Source organism: Vigna radiata, chromosome 10 (assembly GCF_000741045.1).
Source record: "Vigna radiata var. radiata cultivar VC1973A chromosome 10, Vradiata_ver6, whole genome shotgun sequence".
Lineage (NCBI taxonomy): Eukaryota > Viridiplantae > Streptophyta > Magnoliopsida > Fabales > Fabaceae > Vigna > Vigna radiata.
This window is the reverse complement of record NC_028360.1, coordinates 17729122-17746215: the sequence shown is the minus strand read 5'-3', so window position 1 is coordinate 17746215 and position 17094 is coordinate 17729122. Positions and strand designations below refer to the sequence as shown.

Below are 17094 nucleotides of genomic sequence, written 5' to 3'. Positions count from 1 at the left end.
TTTTAATTTTAAAAAATAATATTTTTAGTAAAATTTAAAAAAAATGTGTAATTATATATTGTTAATTATTAATAATGATTAGAATTTCTATTTAAATTGTTACCATTTAAATTAGTAATTATTACAATTTCAATTTAAATATAAAAATAAAAATGTTAATATGTATATAATTAGTAATTATTACAATTTTCATTTAAATGTAATAATAAAAATCTTAATTTATATAAAACAATGTTAATTTGTATATAACTTAAATGGTTATAATTTAAACCGTAACAATTTAAATGAAAATTCTAATAATGTTAATTTAAATGGGAATTTTAATAATTACTAGTACTTGTCCACAAAACAAAGAATATTCTTTATTTTAACACTAAAACCCTTGGTAATAGATTATTATAGGTATGTAATCGATTACAAGAGAGATTTTGTTCTATCATATATGAGTTCGGCCTTTTCCAATCGATTAAAAGGCTTGACAACCAATTATCATGGCCTGAAATCGTTTTAGGAATACACGACTTGACCTCTAACTCATGTGTCGGGTTCATTTGAAGTCGTTTGCATCTCTCATAACTTGCCTAGATTCGTAATTTCGAAATTTTTTTGCATACATTCGTAATTTTTTTGTTTAAATTTGCCTATACGTACAAAAACCCATATATTCCCAACATATATTTGTGTTAATTATTTTTGGTTGGAATAAATTCATAATATTTGTGGCATACAAATGAAATTGCGACAAAGTAACACGTTTGAACTGTAAGGCACTAGCTATGGTCTGCATTACGCTTACCAATCTCCAACAATATTATAAAGTACGTGTTATATTTGCATAACTATCTCATCAACTATTATTCTATATTATACATTTCCAACAGGGAGACATGAAAATTTTCATGAAGTGCTAAAATAATAGTATGGTACTATTGTACCATTGCTTTTATAATAGTCTATAATATTGAAATGAATTCAAGTGAAAGGTGGAGACATAGATCTTTGTAACTCTCAGCTTAATTATGCGCAAGTGAGGCGCCGCTAGCACATATGATGATGATACACGATTCCACATTTTCGTATTTCCCATTCTTATATATCATCATCCACTAACAATAGGAAGAGGGAAGAAAAACTATATATTTTTTGATAAATGTAAATGACTTGGGGACCAATGGGTAACCCACATACCAGAGCTTTCTAATCGTAAAATCAATTTAGTTAAAAAACAACTTTTTACGGTAATAAAGGTGTTAAACTTAGACATAGGAGCTTATGAATAGTTACTCATACGGTGAGTAAGTGATCACTAATACAATCACAATCATTACACTAGTGTAGAAAGGGTTTTACATGTCTGTTATTTTAGGTTTTTAACGTCTTTTTCACAACTGACGTCATTATGGGTACGTTAATGGGACGTCAAATTTCCATATAACAGACATCTATACAGACGTCAGTTAGTGCCATGTACGACATCAATAAACGTCGGTTAAGACCTACTCTAACGTCTAATAGTATCATATAGACGTCGGTTGGTGGTGTGGGAACCAACCGACGTCTAAGAGCACTATAAAGACTTCAAAGATGTCACTAACCGACGTCTAAGGTCAATATAGACGTCGGTGTATGCATTAACCGATATCTAACATAATCGTTGTGTTTTAGTGCAGTTTTGTTCTTGTCTTTGGATAGCTTAGTAGCACACTCTATCTTTGCTAGTTTCCCCCAAGAAAAAACTTGTGTCTTTTGAATTTCTCATGACATTTCAACCCAAAACCGAACCTGGGTTCTTACAGTTCCATTTTCAATCGCAAGAGAGAAAAATTACGGTGAAACGATAACTAGGCAACGACCCAAAGTCGTTTTTGGGTCGAAACGCCATAAGAAATCCAAAAGACGCCGCTTGTTCTGGGAGACCGCTAGCAAAACATGCACCAAAACACAACACAAGGAAAACAAATTTTAATCAGTTGAATCAAAAGATAATCGATGAAAGACTAATATAATCGGCTGAACAAAGTTTAAACGGTTTAAATAAAAAAAGACGCACCTGGAATGCAATGCCGCAAGAGAGAAAAAGGAGAGGAGGAAGACGATGATGTTTGCGAAACTGCGAGTCTGCGGTTTATTTAACATGAATTGAGGCGTCGGTTGCTACAGAAACCGATGTCTATAGTCAGCTAGACGTTGGTTATCTCACTAATATGACGTTCAAGATAACTTTTAATCTGCTTTTTGCATACACCTTAGACGTCAGACACAAGGGACGCCGACGTTTACGACACTGATCGAGATGACTTTTCAATTTCGATCAGGGAAGTAGACGACGGTTGTCCTGGGGTGCCGACGTCTATAACATTTTAGACGTAGGTCCCCTACTACTGGACGTCGAAGTGTCTGCGAGTTTGGTGAGTAGCATTAATTACAACCACATAGACGTCGTTTCCCCAGAAACCAGACATCTATATGGCAGAAATTGACTGTCTTCCCGCCTTCCTGACAGACCCATTGATGTCAAGTTAAGGGAACACAGACGTCTATAGCATTATAGACGTCAGTTATTTGTTACGTGACGTCTAAGCATCTGGGAATCAGGTGAAGAACATTAATTGCAGCCAGATAGAAGTCTGCCCCCCTCACAACCGACATCAATGGGATAGAAAAGACTGTCTTCTCGCCTACCTCAGGCCCTTAGACATCTGGTTAGGGCAAAATAGACGTCTATTGTATTATAGACGTCGTTTGTCCTAGAAACCGACGTCTTGTTTACCAACTTATTTACGGTAATGTCATCGTCCATTAATATATGTCGAACTATCCTTTAACCGACGTCTTATGAGTGACATTAAACAGCGTTTTTGCACTTGTGTTAACAGTTATTTTTGTCATTATCACACTAAATATCATCTTTGATAGTAATTTTCAAAATCAAACGTTGGTGTTCCTAAAATTTATGAAAATAAAGATGACTATATGTTTTATGTGATTTATGGTGCTAAAGATATGGTGGAAGGTGCATAGAAATGAAGTAAAGTAAAGAAGAGACAGAGAGAGGAAGTACAGAGAAGATTCAGACAAGGAGGTTAGTGAGTTCACCTGATCCACTCGCAACACTGACATCCCATGAGACCATCACATTTCAATGATTCATTCATTGTTTTATTGTTACATGGAGCAGACCCTCATTGAGTCGCTTACTCTGTGCCAACTTTTTTGTTGGCCCCAAACATATGGTGGGGCTTCTGAGTAAAAACCGCATATATGCGTTCGAATCAGAAAAAAGAATCTGAAATAAATCAGAATCAGAACCAAACAGAAAACAGAACGCGGAACACAACACAAGCTTCCCTCAAGGCTCAATGATCTGCCGTCCAGTCAATCCACCACCCCAGAACTCCACTGTGTAATCAATCACCTTTACAGGATGCCACACCCACTAACCTTATTGCTAACTCATACTCAAAAACAAAATGCTTAAAGACACACATTACAATACATATATCCACTAATTACTTTACCAACGCAACATTATTAGATATTACAATTTTGGTGGAAAGCACACTCTCAAAGTGATTTCCTAGCATGCTTTGCTCTTTTCATGATCCAACCCACCCTTTTCTTTTTCATTTTTTTGCCCTTAGTTTCTGCCCAAGTACACCGTGGCTTTATACCTGCTTGCTTACACATCCATGAATCTCAGGGACCCCAAAGATTTTTTTTCTCTCTCATCAAACATAAAATAAATGAAAAGCTTTCTCCTTGAATTTATTCATTAGCATTATTATACGTTATATTTATATATTTATGTTTAAAGGGTGATGCAAGCATTACGTCACCATCTCGCTAGCGTTGGAGAATGACTGACACCGTCGAACACTACAAAATTGAACGAGGGGAATAAACGTGAATGGATTACTCCGTTGTTAGCAATGGCATAAATTCTACCATACGTCTCAATCACCTTCCATTATGATCTAATACAGAACGACGAATGCCCCGAAAACCAGACACAACAGGAGTGGGATCCTTTTCTCCCGTGTTTCAATCATACACTTGCTGTGTCTACTTTTCCATCTGCAGTACTTCAATTCCAACTCCAACCCTTCATCGTAATTCATCAAAAGCTAAAACAAAGTCACATAATTCCTTCTTATCATCCCTTCCTGAAAATTACAAAATTATAGCACACCTCCATCGCTCATGCACCCTGCCAACTAAACACCAGCAACACCCCCCTTCAAAATCATGATAAGCTGATAACGAAAGCTTAAAAAAATGTCAATCAGTAAAGTTGAACACTTGTGATCGGAGACTTTTATTCAAAACGATCTCACTCCTCAAAATCACAACGTATTATCATCTCATTACTTCATATACCAATATCGTCAGCTACTCAGATACAAACTGACCTCTTTCAACAGACACGTATTCCTATATATTTAACCCTATACGATTAAGAAAATTGAAACGAAATTGTTTAGCCGAATTTAGAAAAAAAAAACGGGTTTTTGAAGTTTGGAAGATGGAAATATATATGTTGGTATAGCATGATATAATATAGGGAGAGGCTTAATTAAGATATTGAATAATTAAGGATGAAGAAGCTTTTACAGTAGTTATATATCAGGGGGTGACTCGGAAATGCTCTCCAAGTGAGGCCTCCAAACGGCGACCCGACCTCGTCTTCTGTCTCTCTGCGTAGAAAGCTTCTCGGAGAGTATTTCAGTCAAGTAGCGATCGTTCGAGACGAGCAAGTTGGCCACGGAGATGGCGTCACTGTTGTTGTTGTTGTTGTGATTGCGGTTGTGGTGGATTCTCTCGGCGTGGTGGTCCTTCCTTTTCTTCTTCCCGGAGGAGTGTCTCTGGCTGTGGTTCTTGTCGGAGGGGGGAGAGGGGAGGGGCATGAGGAAGTAAATCTTGCCGCGCTGGAGGTCAGCGTCGGGAGGGACCACGACGATCTTGGGAACGACGCCATCTTGGGCGGAGGGCGAGGATGGTTTCTTGAGCACGTGTTTGGGGTGCGCCTTCATGATCTCGCTGGCCTTGACGGAGCCGCTGATTTCCTCGACGCGGCCGTTGGAGTGCACTATGCGGATTACGTCGAGTGCTCCACATGGAAGAATGCAAGAGATGCAACACCGTAAGGTGTTTCTCATTATTTCCTGTTCTGCTCTCTCTATTTCCGTTGGTAACGCTACTATCATAGAAAGAAGAGAAGAACAAGTGGCGGGAAGACTAGAGAGTAAGAGGGTGGTGGAGGAAGAGATGGAGAAGAGAGTGAAGAGAGAGAAAACTTTGTTTTGAGATTGTGTGGTTTTATGTTTTAGTAATGCAGTGGGAATAAGTCACATAAAAGAATTTTGAAGGAGACGATGATGCCTTTTATTTTCGTTATTATCTGAAATATATTTTTTATTAAAAATTATTTGAGATGTGTTAACCATCACTTCAAACACAGTTTAGTGTGTGCTTATTGAAGTTATATAATTTGATCTTTAGGATAATGATTGTTTGACAATTTTTTAATAATAGAGCATCGTTTAAATTTATTTTTAAAAGTACCAGGTATATGTGTTGTAAAAAATAGTTTGTTAAAATAACTTTTTTCCTTATTTTTATCCATGGTAGCTGGGTGCGGGATGAAATTGATGGTGTGAATAATTGCAGAAGAGTGTGGTGTTAGGAGACGAAAGTCCTTGGTTTTGTGTGGTGTTGTGAAATGAATAGTATTAGGTTAGGAATGGAAGGTTGGTATAGTGATATGAGTGGACACATGGCACAGTGAATGATGGGACTGCTTAGGAAGCAAAAGCTTATAAGCTTTTGATAGGGCCATTGGTGGATGTGCGTGTATCAATCAAAGGTTGACACTTGTCGGCCAATAATGAATATTTACACTAAGTTTAGGTGAGTGTGGGGTCAAGGAGAGAATGGGAAATCAAATGAATTAAAAGGGTAAAAGGGTAAATGAAGGCCTTTTAGCTTAGTGAGTGAACTGCTTCTACTATCCAAATCCCTTTCACATATTTCCTACATATATATAATATATATTTTCCCTTGGTTAATATATTATTATGTTTATTATTTGTACCTGCCACAATAATCTATAGTATATTATAAGGGAAAGTCAATTAATTACTCCAACCCCGTTGTTCTGCATCGCTTCTATATCCTCCAACAAATATTCTCCTTCTCCTTACCTTACCTATGTCGTTAGTTAGATCCCTTAGCTCGTCTTTCCTTTCACACCACCAATTGTCAATATTATTATTTTATTTTATTTTAAAGCATAATATATGTATATATAATTTATTTAGTATTTGTATAGGTTATACAACAACGATTCATAATTAGATGGCATTGTAAAAACTTTTGAATATCTAATCTAACTTTTATCTACTGTCTATATAATTTGAAGATTATTGATCTGATTTAAACTATAAGAACTTGATTAAGACCCTGAAATTAAGATGATGTATACGTTGATTTGACATATGTTTATTATTAAGTGAATTTTGAATGATCTCATTAAAACTGAATTTGATTCAGGGTTATTTTACATGAATTCTACACAATAATAAAATGTGCCCCAAAAAAAAAAATCTCTTGACAATATTCTTCTTACATGTGATGAAAAGTGATTCATCTGGTTATAAAATAAAAATTAATATAAATTTTTATTAACCAGAAAAGTCAACTAAGATTGCGCATGACCTCAAATCTCACTTTACAATGTGTTTATAGACATGTTTGGTAGATTATATATATTTATATATTTGTATACATAACTTAATATAGTCAAACTGTATCTTTGCTTTCTGTCGATTCTTTTCTATTTTCACAACTCTGACCATTTTATAAGCCTTTATGAATGAAGGAAGGAAATCAGATTGTAGATTTCCTGGAAGGCTTTTTATTTATGCCTTTGAAATTAAAGTTTAAAAAATAACTGTCTTAATATTTATCTAGAAAATATTATGGACAATTTATTTTTGATTTATATATATTTTGAATTGAATTCATAAATGCTTTTTTGTCCATTTTTCTATTCATTTGCTTGACTTTTTAAATTTTAAAGATGTTTTCCACCCATTTTATCTCATATTTTTCTTTTAATTATTTCTCCATCCATTTGGATTATTTTTTGTACGATTTTCAGCTCTTTTTGTATGTTTTTTCTCATGAAAATGTTTTCTTCCCTCCATTCTTGGCTATTTTCACTATTTTGTCCTTTTGGTTTGAGAAAATTTTCTCACTACGTTTTGTTCACGATTTTATTCTTGAAGCGATATTGGAATTGTGTGAAAATGAGAACATATTATTCTTATAATATATACAAATAATTCTTTGATTTAAAAATAAAAGATGAAAGGAAATGGGAGTTGAGAAAATAATATCTTTGCTTAGTTTGATCAAAATAAAAGAGAGAAAATGACACCTTATTTAATTTGGACTATGAAAGAGAAGGAAAATACAAAGGATTTATAACTTTGATATTATAATTTGTAGAATAAAATATAATTTTAGAAAAAATTAATTTGCGCAAACATAAAAGCTTTTTATATTTATTCTTTCGTTCGGATGATATGAAAGAAAGTAAGGAAGTGAAAAATAAATAAAATTAAAATGAAAATGAGATTCTTTGAATTACCTAAGAAGGAATATACATAAATAAAAAACAAGACAAATTTGTTTGCTATTAATATAATAGAAAAAACAAAAATGATCGAAAATTCATTATAAATAACACATAGTCTTTCAAAAACACCTATTATCAAAACAATATAATCCATCATATCACATCTTCACTTTTATGTTACAAATCAACCTAAGCTTTTTCTTATTTCTCATTATCACAAAACTTTCTCTTCAACTCAACGCATCACAAAACTATCTCTTCAATCAATGCATATTACATCATATAATATAATCATGTACTATTTTTTTTGGTACATTATATATTAGTCAAGAGCAAATTGCGCGATCATTATTGAAATAGAGACTGCTTTCATAAAAAAAAGTACAAGTTAGTGGAGTTATGTAAATATAAAATATTTATACATAAAAATTCATCAAATAGCCAGTTATACTAACTAATTAAACGATAGGCAAGAAAGTTTATATGATTGAGGGTTCATTAAAATAAATTAAGGAATAATAATAATAATAATAGAGTGAGTAAACTAATCACGTAATAGCGAACTTTAGTCTTTATATTTTATGAACAAACGAGAGAGTCCCAAAAAAGAAAAACAAAACGATCTAATAATAGTGAGTGTGAAGAATTGAAAAGGCAGTGCATGAATTATTGATTGGGTAATTTGAAATATGGTTCGAAAATGGTGGAAGAGTGAGTGGATATTAAGTTGTATAGATAGAGTGTTTGAATTGTGTGAAAGGACATGTTTTAGTGTTTAGCAATTTGGAACGTGGAGCATTATTAATGAGTCTAATTAGAAACACTCCAAATCCAGCCAACTAAATCAATCAAAGTGTTTCAGAAATCAGGGGATTTTGCTTAGTCACTGCCCCACAAGCAGCTCCTGACAAATTAACCACTTTTTATTTCATGCTCATCAAATTATACATATGTTCTTTGCTTTTCATATAACAGTTGAATCTATCTCAGAGGAAGTTCATCAAATAAACTGATATTTGAGTTTAACTACATAAAATATTAACATCACCTTTTATTTAAAACCTTAAGATAATAAATTAATAGATCTTTCATCTTAATATAATATTTTACTTGAATTCCTAATAAACATAAGGTTTAATAGCCAATTTAGTCCTCACTTTGGTTGAAAAATCTCAATTTAGTCTCTCGTTATAAAAGTGTTTTAAATTAGTCTTAACTTTTAAAATAGTGGATCAGATAGGTTCCTTCTGTTAAATATAAGTTAATGAAATTAATGGATGATGATGTGACACAACTTAAAGCTAAGGAGGGATCAATCTAACACATCAGTTTTAAGCTGTGTTACATCATCATCCATTAATTTCGTTAACTTATATTTAACGAAAGGAACCAATCTGACTCACTATTTTAAAAATTAAGACTAATGTAAAACAGTTTTATAACGAGAGACTAAATTGAGATCTTTCCATCAAAATGGAAACTAAATTGACTATTAAGCCTAAACATTCCTAAGAGAAAAATGGACAAAAATGCAAGCAGTGGTATAATTGAAGTTAACAATGACACGAGAATCTTCTCCATTAAACCAATCTGCACTTGCTGATTAAGTTCTTGAATTAATTCATGATATTGTCATATTGAGATTTTGGAATTGTTGAGACCCCACGCCAGAAACAATGGGATGGGGGTCTTGTCAGTTTGGCCCAATGCTCTTAAATGTTGACCGTTGTTGTTATTATTATTATTCCTTTTGGTACAAATTGGCGGATAATGAAAATTACATGGAAAGAATAGAAAGGAAAAATGATACCTTCTGTTCTCCAAGTAGTTTGTTTTAATCCAATAAAAATAAAGAGTGGTCCTTAAATTAGTTGGACATCATTTTAAGCATTCATTCGGATATTATTTTAACCTTTGTTATTATAAATTCTTCTTCCATTATTGTTCATTCAATAAAGAAAACCAAGTTGCAAGCACCAGGAACATACTTGGTCACAAAAATTGAAGGCTTGATGCGTATGCTGGTGTTCAAATGAGCTTAAAAATCCATTGAAAACTTTAAAGTTGGCTGTCTTAATTATATGTTATTTTATTTGGTTTTAATCTATCAATGTGACCTCTATTCTCAGGTGAATCTTCAGCTTATATAATTGTCTTCACTTAATCATTTCTAACTAATGTGAATCACATTCAAATGATTTTCCATATTTTGACTCGTAAGCCACCTTATCATTATCAAGATGAAAAAGTTATCCCACTCTTTCCATCCAAGATATGAAAAACCTACCCTACTTGGCGTACTTCCTCTCACTTTATTTTACGCAGGCAGAAAATTGGACGTATTTATCAATCTTATCTATGGTGGAAATTATTATTTCAGTTTACTCAAACTAGGCCGAATCATGGCACAGATGATACCTAGGTGGATGATTTTATTGTTTTTTATAAATGATGTCCAATTGTTATAAAAAGTTATTACTAATATAATAATAATTTTAATTTCATTCATGATTACTAATTTGTTAGGAATGATGTAGATATTAATTTTTTTGAAACATTAAACATGAATACAAATAACAAATCTTATAAAAAGAAAAAAAATCAGTGACATTTTTAAATAATATTTTATAATTATGAGTTAAATTAAATACTTGGTAACTGAAGTTAATTTAGTATTTAATAATAAAAAAGTATTCCTAAGTACTTTTAATTTATTTTTGTTAGAATGATTATTCGGATTGAAAGATTTAAATATAATTTTGCATGACAGTAGGAAGATGGTGTTAAAAAGGAGAACTTGGGATGGAGGGAGAGAGACACAGGAATGGGATTCAAAGTGGGGTGATAATTTTACTCGATTGGAGTGCTAATAGAAACTCTCTTAAATTCATTTGCTAAGGCTTCTTCAGTTCAAAACCCGAAACTAAAAAACAAAATTATAGCCCAAAAGAATTACTAGTCTCCGTTTACAAATACAGAACTTAGGCTTACATCTTCTCCCTCTTTCTGGTTTCTTCTTACATTCCACGATTTTCTTCTTGCACCCCAAATTTCAAAGTAATGTCCATTATAATTCTACATATATAAATTATTAAATTGATTGTGTAAATAGTAATAACATTCTTCTTCTTCAACTGATTTTGTTTTCAACAGATCTCGTTTTTGTTTGTTTTGGTTGAAGCAATAAAGATATGTATGTATTTACTTCATTCTTCTTCATACATTATTGTTTCTCAAGTTTTTTCCGTTAATCAACCAAATTTTGGAGATTCGGTTTAAGAGTAAATACCATAAAGTTTGGTTTAGGAGTGTATTGAATTTTGAAGTCCAATTTTATAATTTCTTAAATTTTAAAATCTCCCTCGATTTTCAAATCTGATTTTGTAATCTTTTAGATTTAAAAATTCAGTTTTGTAATCTCTTAGATTTTAAAATCCAATTTCTTTTGTTTTTTCATTTCATGTGTTCTGATTTTGTTATTTTTTTAATTCTAGTTATTTAGTATGAATTTGTTGTTGATTTTTATTTTAATTATTATTCAATAATATGAGATATTATTAAACTCATCTGTGTGGAGAGAGGTAAAACTACGATAGAGGTGAGTATGACCATGAAAGTGATAGTGTGTGAGAGGAGAAGATGAAAAGGTAAGGTGAGAGAGTATTCATTGACTTTAGACAAATTTGGGAGTGCATAAAGAAAAAATGTAGGTGCAGGAAGAAATCTCCTCCTCTTAATTGTTTTTTTATTCTATACTTTTTTTTTAAAAACCAAAAATGTAAGTTAAATTCACAAGAAGGATTGATTATATCTTTTTCTTGAAAACAAATTAGAAAAAAACTGGAAAAAGGAGAAGAAGGAGAGAGGCGTCTGAAGGGATGAACCTACCCAAAACCAGAAGTGGCTCTTGGATCTTGTACTGCACTTCTTTACAAATCACAAACTAGTCAATTCATCAAAAAAGTGCAAAATCTCACAAATCCAATTTCACTAATCACACTCTTAGTTCATCAGTTCATTCTCACTGGAACCATGCCGGTTTTCAAAACCCCCTTCAATGGCTACTCCGTCAAGTTCAGCCCCTTCTACGAGAACCGCCTCGCCGTCGCCACCGCCCAGAACTTTGGTATCCTCGGCAACGGCCGCCTCCACGTTCTCGTCCTCTCCCCGGACCCCTCCCTCCCCATCGCGGAGCTTGCCTCCTACGACACCGCCGATGGTGTGTACGACGTAGCCTGGTCGGAGTCACACGACTCCATCGTCATCGCCGCCGTGGCCGACGGCTCCGTGAAGCTCTACGACCTGGCCTTGCCCCCCACTTCCAACCCGATCCGCTCCTTCCAGGAACACACCCGCGAGGTCCACTCCGCCGACTACAACCCCGTCCGCCGCGACTCTTTCCTCTCCTCCTCCTGGGATGACACCGTCAAGCTCTGGACCCTCGACCGCCCCACCAGCGTCCGCACCTTCAAGGAGCACGCCTACTGCGTCTACTCCGCCGTCTGGAACCCCCGTCACGCTGACGTCTTTGCCTCTGCCTCTGGCGACTGTACCGTCCGCATCTGGGACGTCCGCGAGCCCGGGTCCACCATGATCCTCCCCGCCCACGACTACGAGGTTCTCGCTTGCGACTGGAACAAGTACGACGAGTGTGTCATCGCCACCGCATCCGTAGACAAGAGCCTGAAGGTCTGGGATGTCAGGAACTATAGGGTTCCGGTGAGTGTGCTTAATGGGCACGGGTATGCCGTGAGGAAGGTGAAGTTCTCACCGCACGTGCGGAATTTGTTGGTGTCTTGCTCATATGATATGACGGTGTGCGTTTGGGACTTCATGGTGGAGGATGCTCTTGTGAGTAGGTATGATCACCATACGGAATTTGCGGTTGGGGTGGACATGAGTGTGCTTGTTGAGGGGCTCATGGCTAGCACTGGCTGGGATGAGCTTGTTTATGTGTGGCCGCATGGCACTGACCCTAGGGCACCTTAACATTATAGGTACTTTTCTTCTTCTATCAGGAGCAGCATGTTTGAAAGTTAGTTTTAAAAACTTTGATTTTCTGATGTTATTCTTTGATTTCATATTTCGTGTGACTTGAATTGTCTTACTGTTTTTACCATGGTCCATAATGTGCTGGCTGGAATTTTATATTTGTCCTTTTTAGGAATTTCGTTATGTTTGTATTATATCTTGGTTAAAGTCCTCCACCCCTTTGTTTGACAGAGTGAAAAATGAATAGAGTGTTGGATAGATCTTTTGCACATTCAAACGAGCTACAAGTTACAGAGTACGCAAGATTCACCAGTGAGGTGCTCTGAAAAGTTGAATAGTCTGGTACAGTGGTGAATTACGGATGCCAACAGGTGGATATGCAACTTTGTTACTATCTATATTCTTTTTAAAATCTTTGATAAAATTATGTTTCTTATCATGTTTGAAAGAAAAATGTAAACTCCACATGTCCGTGTCAAGCCTCCTATCTGAAACATCAAACAACCAAGATTTCTAAATAACGGGTATTGTAATGAAAATGTTGGTATACGATTGAAATATAAGGCGAATCTTTAAAGAAAAAAAAAATCATAAAGCTAAGAGATTTTTCATCTGACTTTATATAGACTAACATGCTGGCTTGCCAATAGTTTGTGGAAACATTTAATACGTTCAACCATTGAAGATGACAATTTATCTTATCACATTGATAATTGTATTATCTTATTTTAGAAATATCAGTATAGGGGAAAATTGGTAATAAAATTATCAAATAGGTAATTGTATACAGGGGACTTAGGATTCTTGATTAGGTCTTCTTATTAGTGTTAATGACAAGATTTCAAATGTATATTCAATTGAAAAGTTATTTCTCATAAAGGAGAATGTATTTACCAGACAATTAAGTTTTCTCTGGGGTGCATACTTGGGTTAGCATATTTTCTCTCAAAAATAATTTATAATATAGAGAACTGTTGTAAGACAGTCTCAATATATTATTCTTAACATGTACTCCATCATCGGTGAAAATTTAATGCAAAATACCAAACCCGGATTAAGACCCTAAAAGAGAAGTGAGAGTTATCAAAATTTGTAGTTTTTAATAAATTTTAATCAATAGTTGAGAATGTGTTAAAAAAAATGTGTATTAACAAGTGTTTAATGATTTGTCTATGATCAAAATCTTTCTGAAAGAGCTTTTGAAAAATAGGAACTTTTCTTCCTAAATGATGTTATTAAGTAGGTTTAAAGTCATGTGTATGCTTTAAAAAATCTATCATCAATCTTTTTTCCTTAGAAACAAATACTTCAAGTATCAGCTCAATGATGAAAGATATCCGCTTCATTACAATAAGAGAAGGAAAAAGGACCATACAGAAGCTTTTAATCATGAGTTGTCCAAATTTCAGGTAATTAGTTATCAAAATTCAAAATACGAATATTCTCTTTGTTATAGTTGCTATATTACCCACAAGGGTAATATATTTATGTGAGATGTCAAACATGATCAGCATGCTATAGAGGATTGGTAAATGGCAACTCACTTTGGCTACTGGAACCCTTGATAAAAGAGAGATGGGTACTAGACTAACCTCCATATACTTACGATTGGTTGGCTTATGAATTCCCAAATCTCAAAATATTACACAGGAGATTGTAATTCTGCATAATTGGAAGTTAAAAGTTGAAAACAAGACATTTAATAAAGAAATAATTATGTTTAAGAGATTAGGAATATTTTAATATTGTGTAGTGTAATTGTGGCCCCAGAAAAAAAAAAAGACTATTGGATGGTGAAAATAATCGATCCTCCATATATTGGAAAATAAACAAATTTAGCCCTCGACTTTCGGCTTCTATTACTTACTGTTAGTTTATCTGCTTTTGTTACTACTAAACTTTGCTTGATTAGTGGTTCGCCATTCTTATTGATTCCTCACTCCTCAGTGAAGAATTTGTGGTGAGAAGCCTAAATTGGCTAAACTAGCCACCCAAGGTTAACAAACAGTGTTTACCTCATTTATTAGTTATTTGTCACAATTGTGACTAGAAGACCCTCCCATCAATTGCTTCTCTAGTTTGAACTTTGGTTCTCCTTATGATACTTTTGCTTGCTTACACAACCCTGGGTAATAAAGGCTATCTATGTTGCAGACTAAAGAGACCATTTGAGAAAAATATTTTCTGATTTCATTTCAGTTACATAATCAAGAATGTTCCACTCTCTAAAGAACATATTAATCCCGAAGTACACTTAAGGTGGGGGCAACATTTTTTTGTGCCTTCACCTCGTGATTCTTTGATGTAATCTTGCATTAATTTTTGCAATGTCCAGTCTTTCAATAATTCCAACACTCAATAGTCTTCGAGATGATTGTTGGAGTTAGACCTTGTATCTTTTGATTTGCCATATCTTTAACCTCTGGTCGAATTCCTCTTGGTTTTGTATGGAAAATTTTAGATGTTGACAATTCACATGACTCTCGCTGTTGTATTTCTTCGCTAAGAACTAGATCAATGACATCGTTATTGCTTCCCAACAAGCTACTCACTACTGAACTCAATTAGGTTGTGACTTTATTGATTTAGATGTTGCGATGTTGATGCACCTTGAAACAGCTGTCTCATCAGATAAACTTTGTTTGAGATTGGCAACTTTTCATACATACTTTATATCATCAGATAAACTTTGTTTGAGATTGACAACTTTTCGTACATGCTTTATAGAGTTTCGATAAGACCTGTCGTAGTAGTTTCTCTACCAATATTGGAAGCAACTGTACAATGTCAAACGATTTCTTGTTTAAGAAAAGTCCAATCTTCATCGGCATGTCCTGTAATTTATTTCCTGATAGAGGCAGATGCATTTTTGTATGCAAATAATGAAATCTTCTATTTGCATATTCCAAAAACTTTTCTCAATTTTTACATTTTCTTTTATAGTCTTCATTCCTATTCAAAACTGACTTCATTATTATAGTTAACGTAAATGACCAAAACTCTTATACCAGTGGTAAAGAAATTACACAAATTTGCTATAGTCATATTTTAAAAAAAAAAATACATGTTAAATTATAACATAGAAATTACCGACATAGTTTAGTTAATTTGGTTACATGTCCAAGCTGTTGCAAGTCTTTCATTGAAGAAAGAAACGTATACCCGTATATAAGAGAAATAAACACATTTGTGAAAAATGATAAATAAGCATTCTATTATTAATTTTATGGAAAATAAATTCTTGTAATTTCTTTATTTCTCTTTTTTTAAGAGAAACTTAAGAAATTGAAGTTACCTTGTGTGATTTAAGATGGTAGTTGCAACAATCTATTGATTATGTAATCTATATTATTGATGAAGTTAGCACATAGTGCATTTGTCAATTCTGGACTCCTTGGCATTGTGCGTGCACTAAGTAATGTTCACATAGTGTAAGTCTAGACTAAGTTGTGTGGAACTTGCACTGTCTGATATGTGCTCCAGTACTACTTCCTTGAACTTCTATATTTTTGTATTGTGTTTATGGTGAAAACTTCTTATACTGAGAAAAATGAAAATGTTGATGAGTAGATATTTTCCAAATTCACACAAGACTTTCCTTGTGACTTTTATGCTTGCTATCATACTTTCATCTACTATAGGAGAATAAATTATGGTTGTGATAGTTGACGTGCTAATTGTTTTTGGAAACTTGTTACCTTCACAATTGATGTAATAGTGTACTGCCTTGCTTTGAAATTCTCATTTATGGCAAAACTTTGTCATATGATTAGTTTTTGTAAGAGATTTAGGGTCCTTGATTAGTCCTTCTGTTGGATGTAAGGTAAGACAGATAATTTCAGAACTAAAAGGTTACTTCTGACGAAAATGCAGCCACCAATGAACGGAAATCTTTCCGAGAGAGATTTTGAAAATAGTTGATTTTTTTTTTCCTAATCCTCTCATTATAAAACTTGGTTTTTGACAGTTTATCAAATCCAAAGAGTTAACCTCAAAATTTCAGCAAGTAATTTATTGATTTGGATGTCTTCTTGATAAAATGGGGTTTCCTTGTCACTGCAGAGATTTGCAGCTGACAAGAGAATGAGCGATTACCCGTAGCAGGCATAGCTTGTAGGATTGAGATGGTATCCATCATTATTAATTTTTCTTGGAAACAAATACTTCAACTATCAACCCAGTCACAAAGCTATTGAGCAAGTAAGTGTTTTGTTTCTATTTTGGGTAGTTGTCAAAATTCAAAGTACGAACGAATATAGGAGTTGGCATAGTATTAGTACCCACAAGGTTAATGTACCAATTAAGTTACCAAATATGATCTGCAAATTTAGACTATTGACAAACAGCACTTTCTTTCAGTTCGGTTAGGAAAAAAGAGAAATACTTGCCAGGATAATTCCCATAAACTTATGGTTATGTCGCTTTTGATTCTCACTTTGAAATCTTTTGGGAAAAGATTGTGA

At 33.9% G+C, this 17094-nt stretch overlaps 2 protein-coding genes across 2 annotated transcripts; one reads left to right on the top strand and one right to left on the bottom strand.

Annotated features, from left to right (window-relative positions):
• Nucleotides 1-3108: 3108 nt before the first annotated feature.
• Nucleotides 3109-5334, bottom strand: LOC106775429. The gene has a single exon (XM_014662552.2). It carries the CDS (start codon nt 5202-5204, stop codon nt 4617-4619), a length of 588 nt encoding a protein of 195 aa, XP_014518038.1. The 5' UTR covers nt 5205-5334; the 3' UTR covers nt 3109-4616.
• A 6114-nt stretch (nt 5335-11448) lies between these two features.
• Nucleotides 11449-13096, top strand: LOC106775972 (peroxisome biogenesis protein 7). Its single transcript, XM_014663241.2, has 2 exons — nt 11449-12636; nt 12863-13096. The coding sequence occupies exon 1, from the start codon at nt 11672-11674 to the stop codon at nt 12626-12628; it is 957 nt and encodes a 318-aa protein (XP_014518727.1). The 5' UTR covers nt 11449-11671; the 3' UTR covers nt 12629-12636; nt 12863-13096.
• Nucleotides 13097-17094: the final 3998 nt, after the last annotated feature.

Excerpts from the sequence above, each read along its gene's own strand:
- LOC106775429 (XM_014662552.2), bottom strand. The coding sequence starts at position 5,204 with ATGATAGTAGCGTTACCAACGGAAATAGAGAGAGCAGAACAGGAAATA.
- LOC106775972 (XM_014663241.2), top strand. The coding sequence starts at position 11,672 with ATGCCGGTTTTCAAAACCCCCTTCAATGGCTACTCCGTCAAGTTCAGC.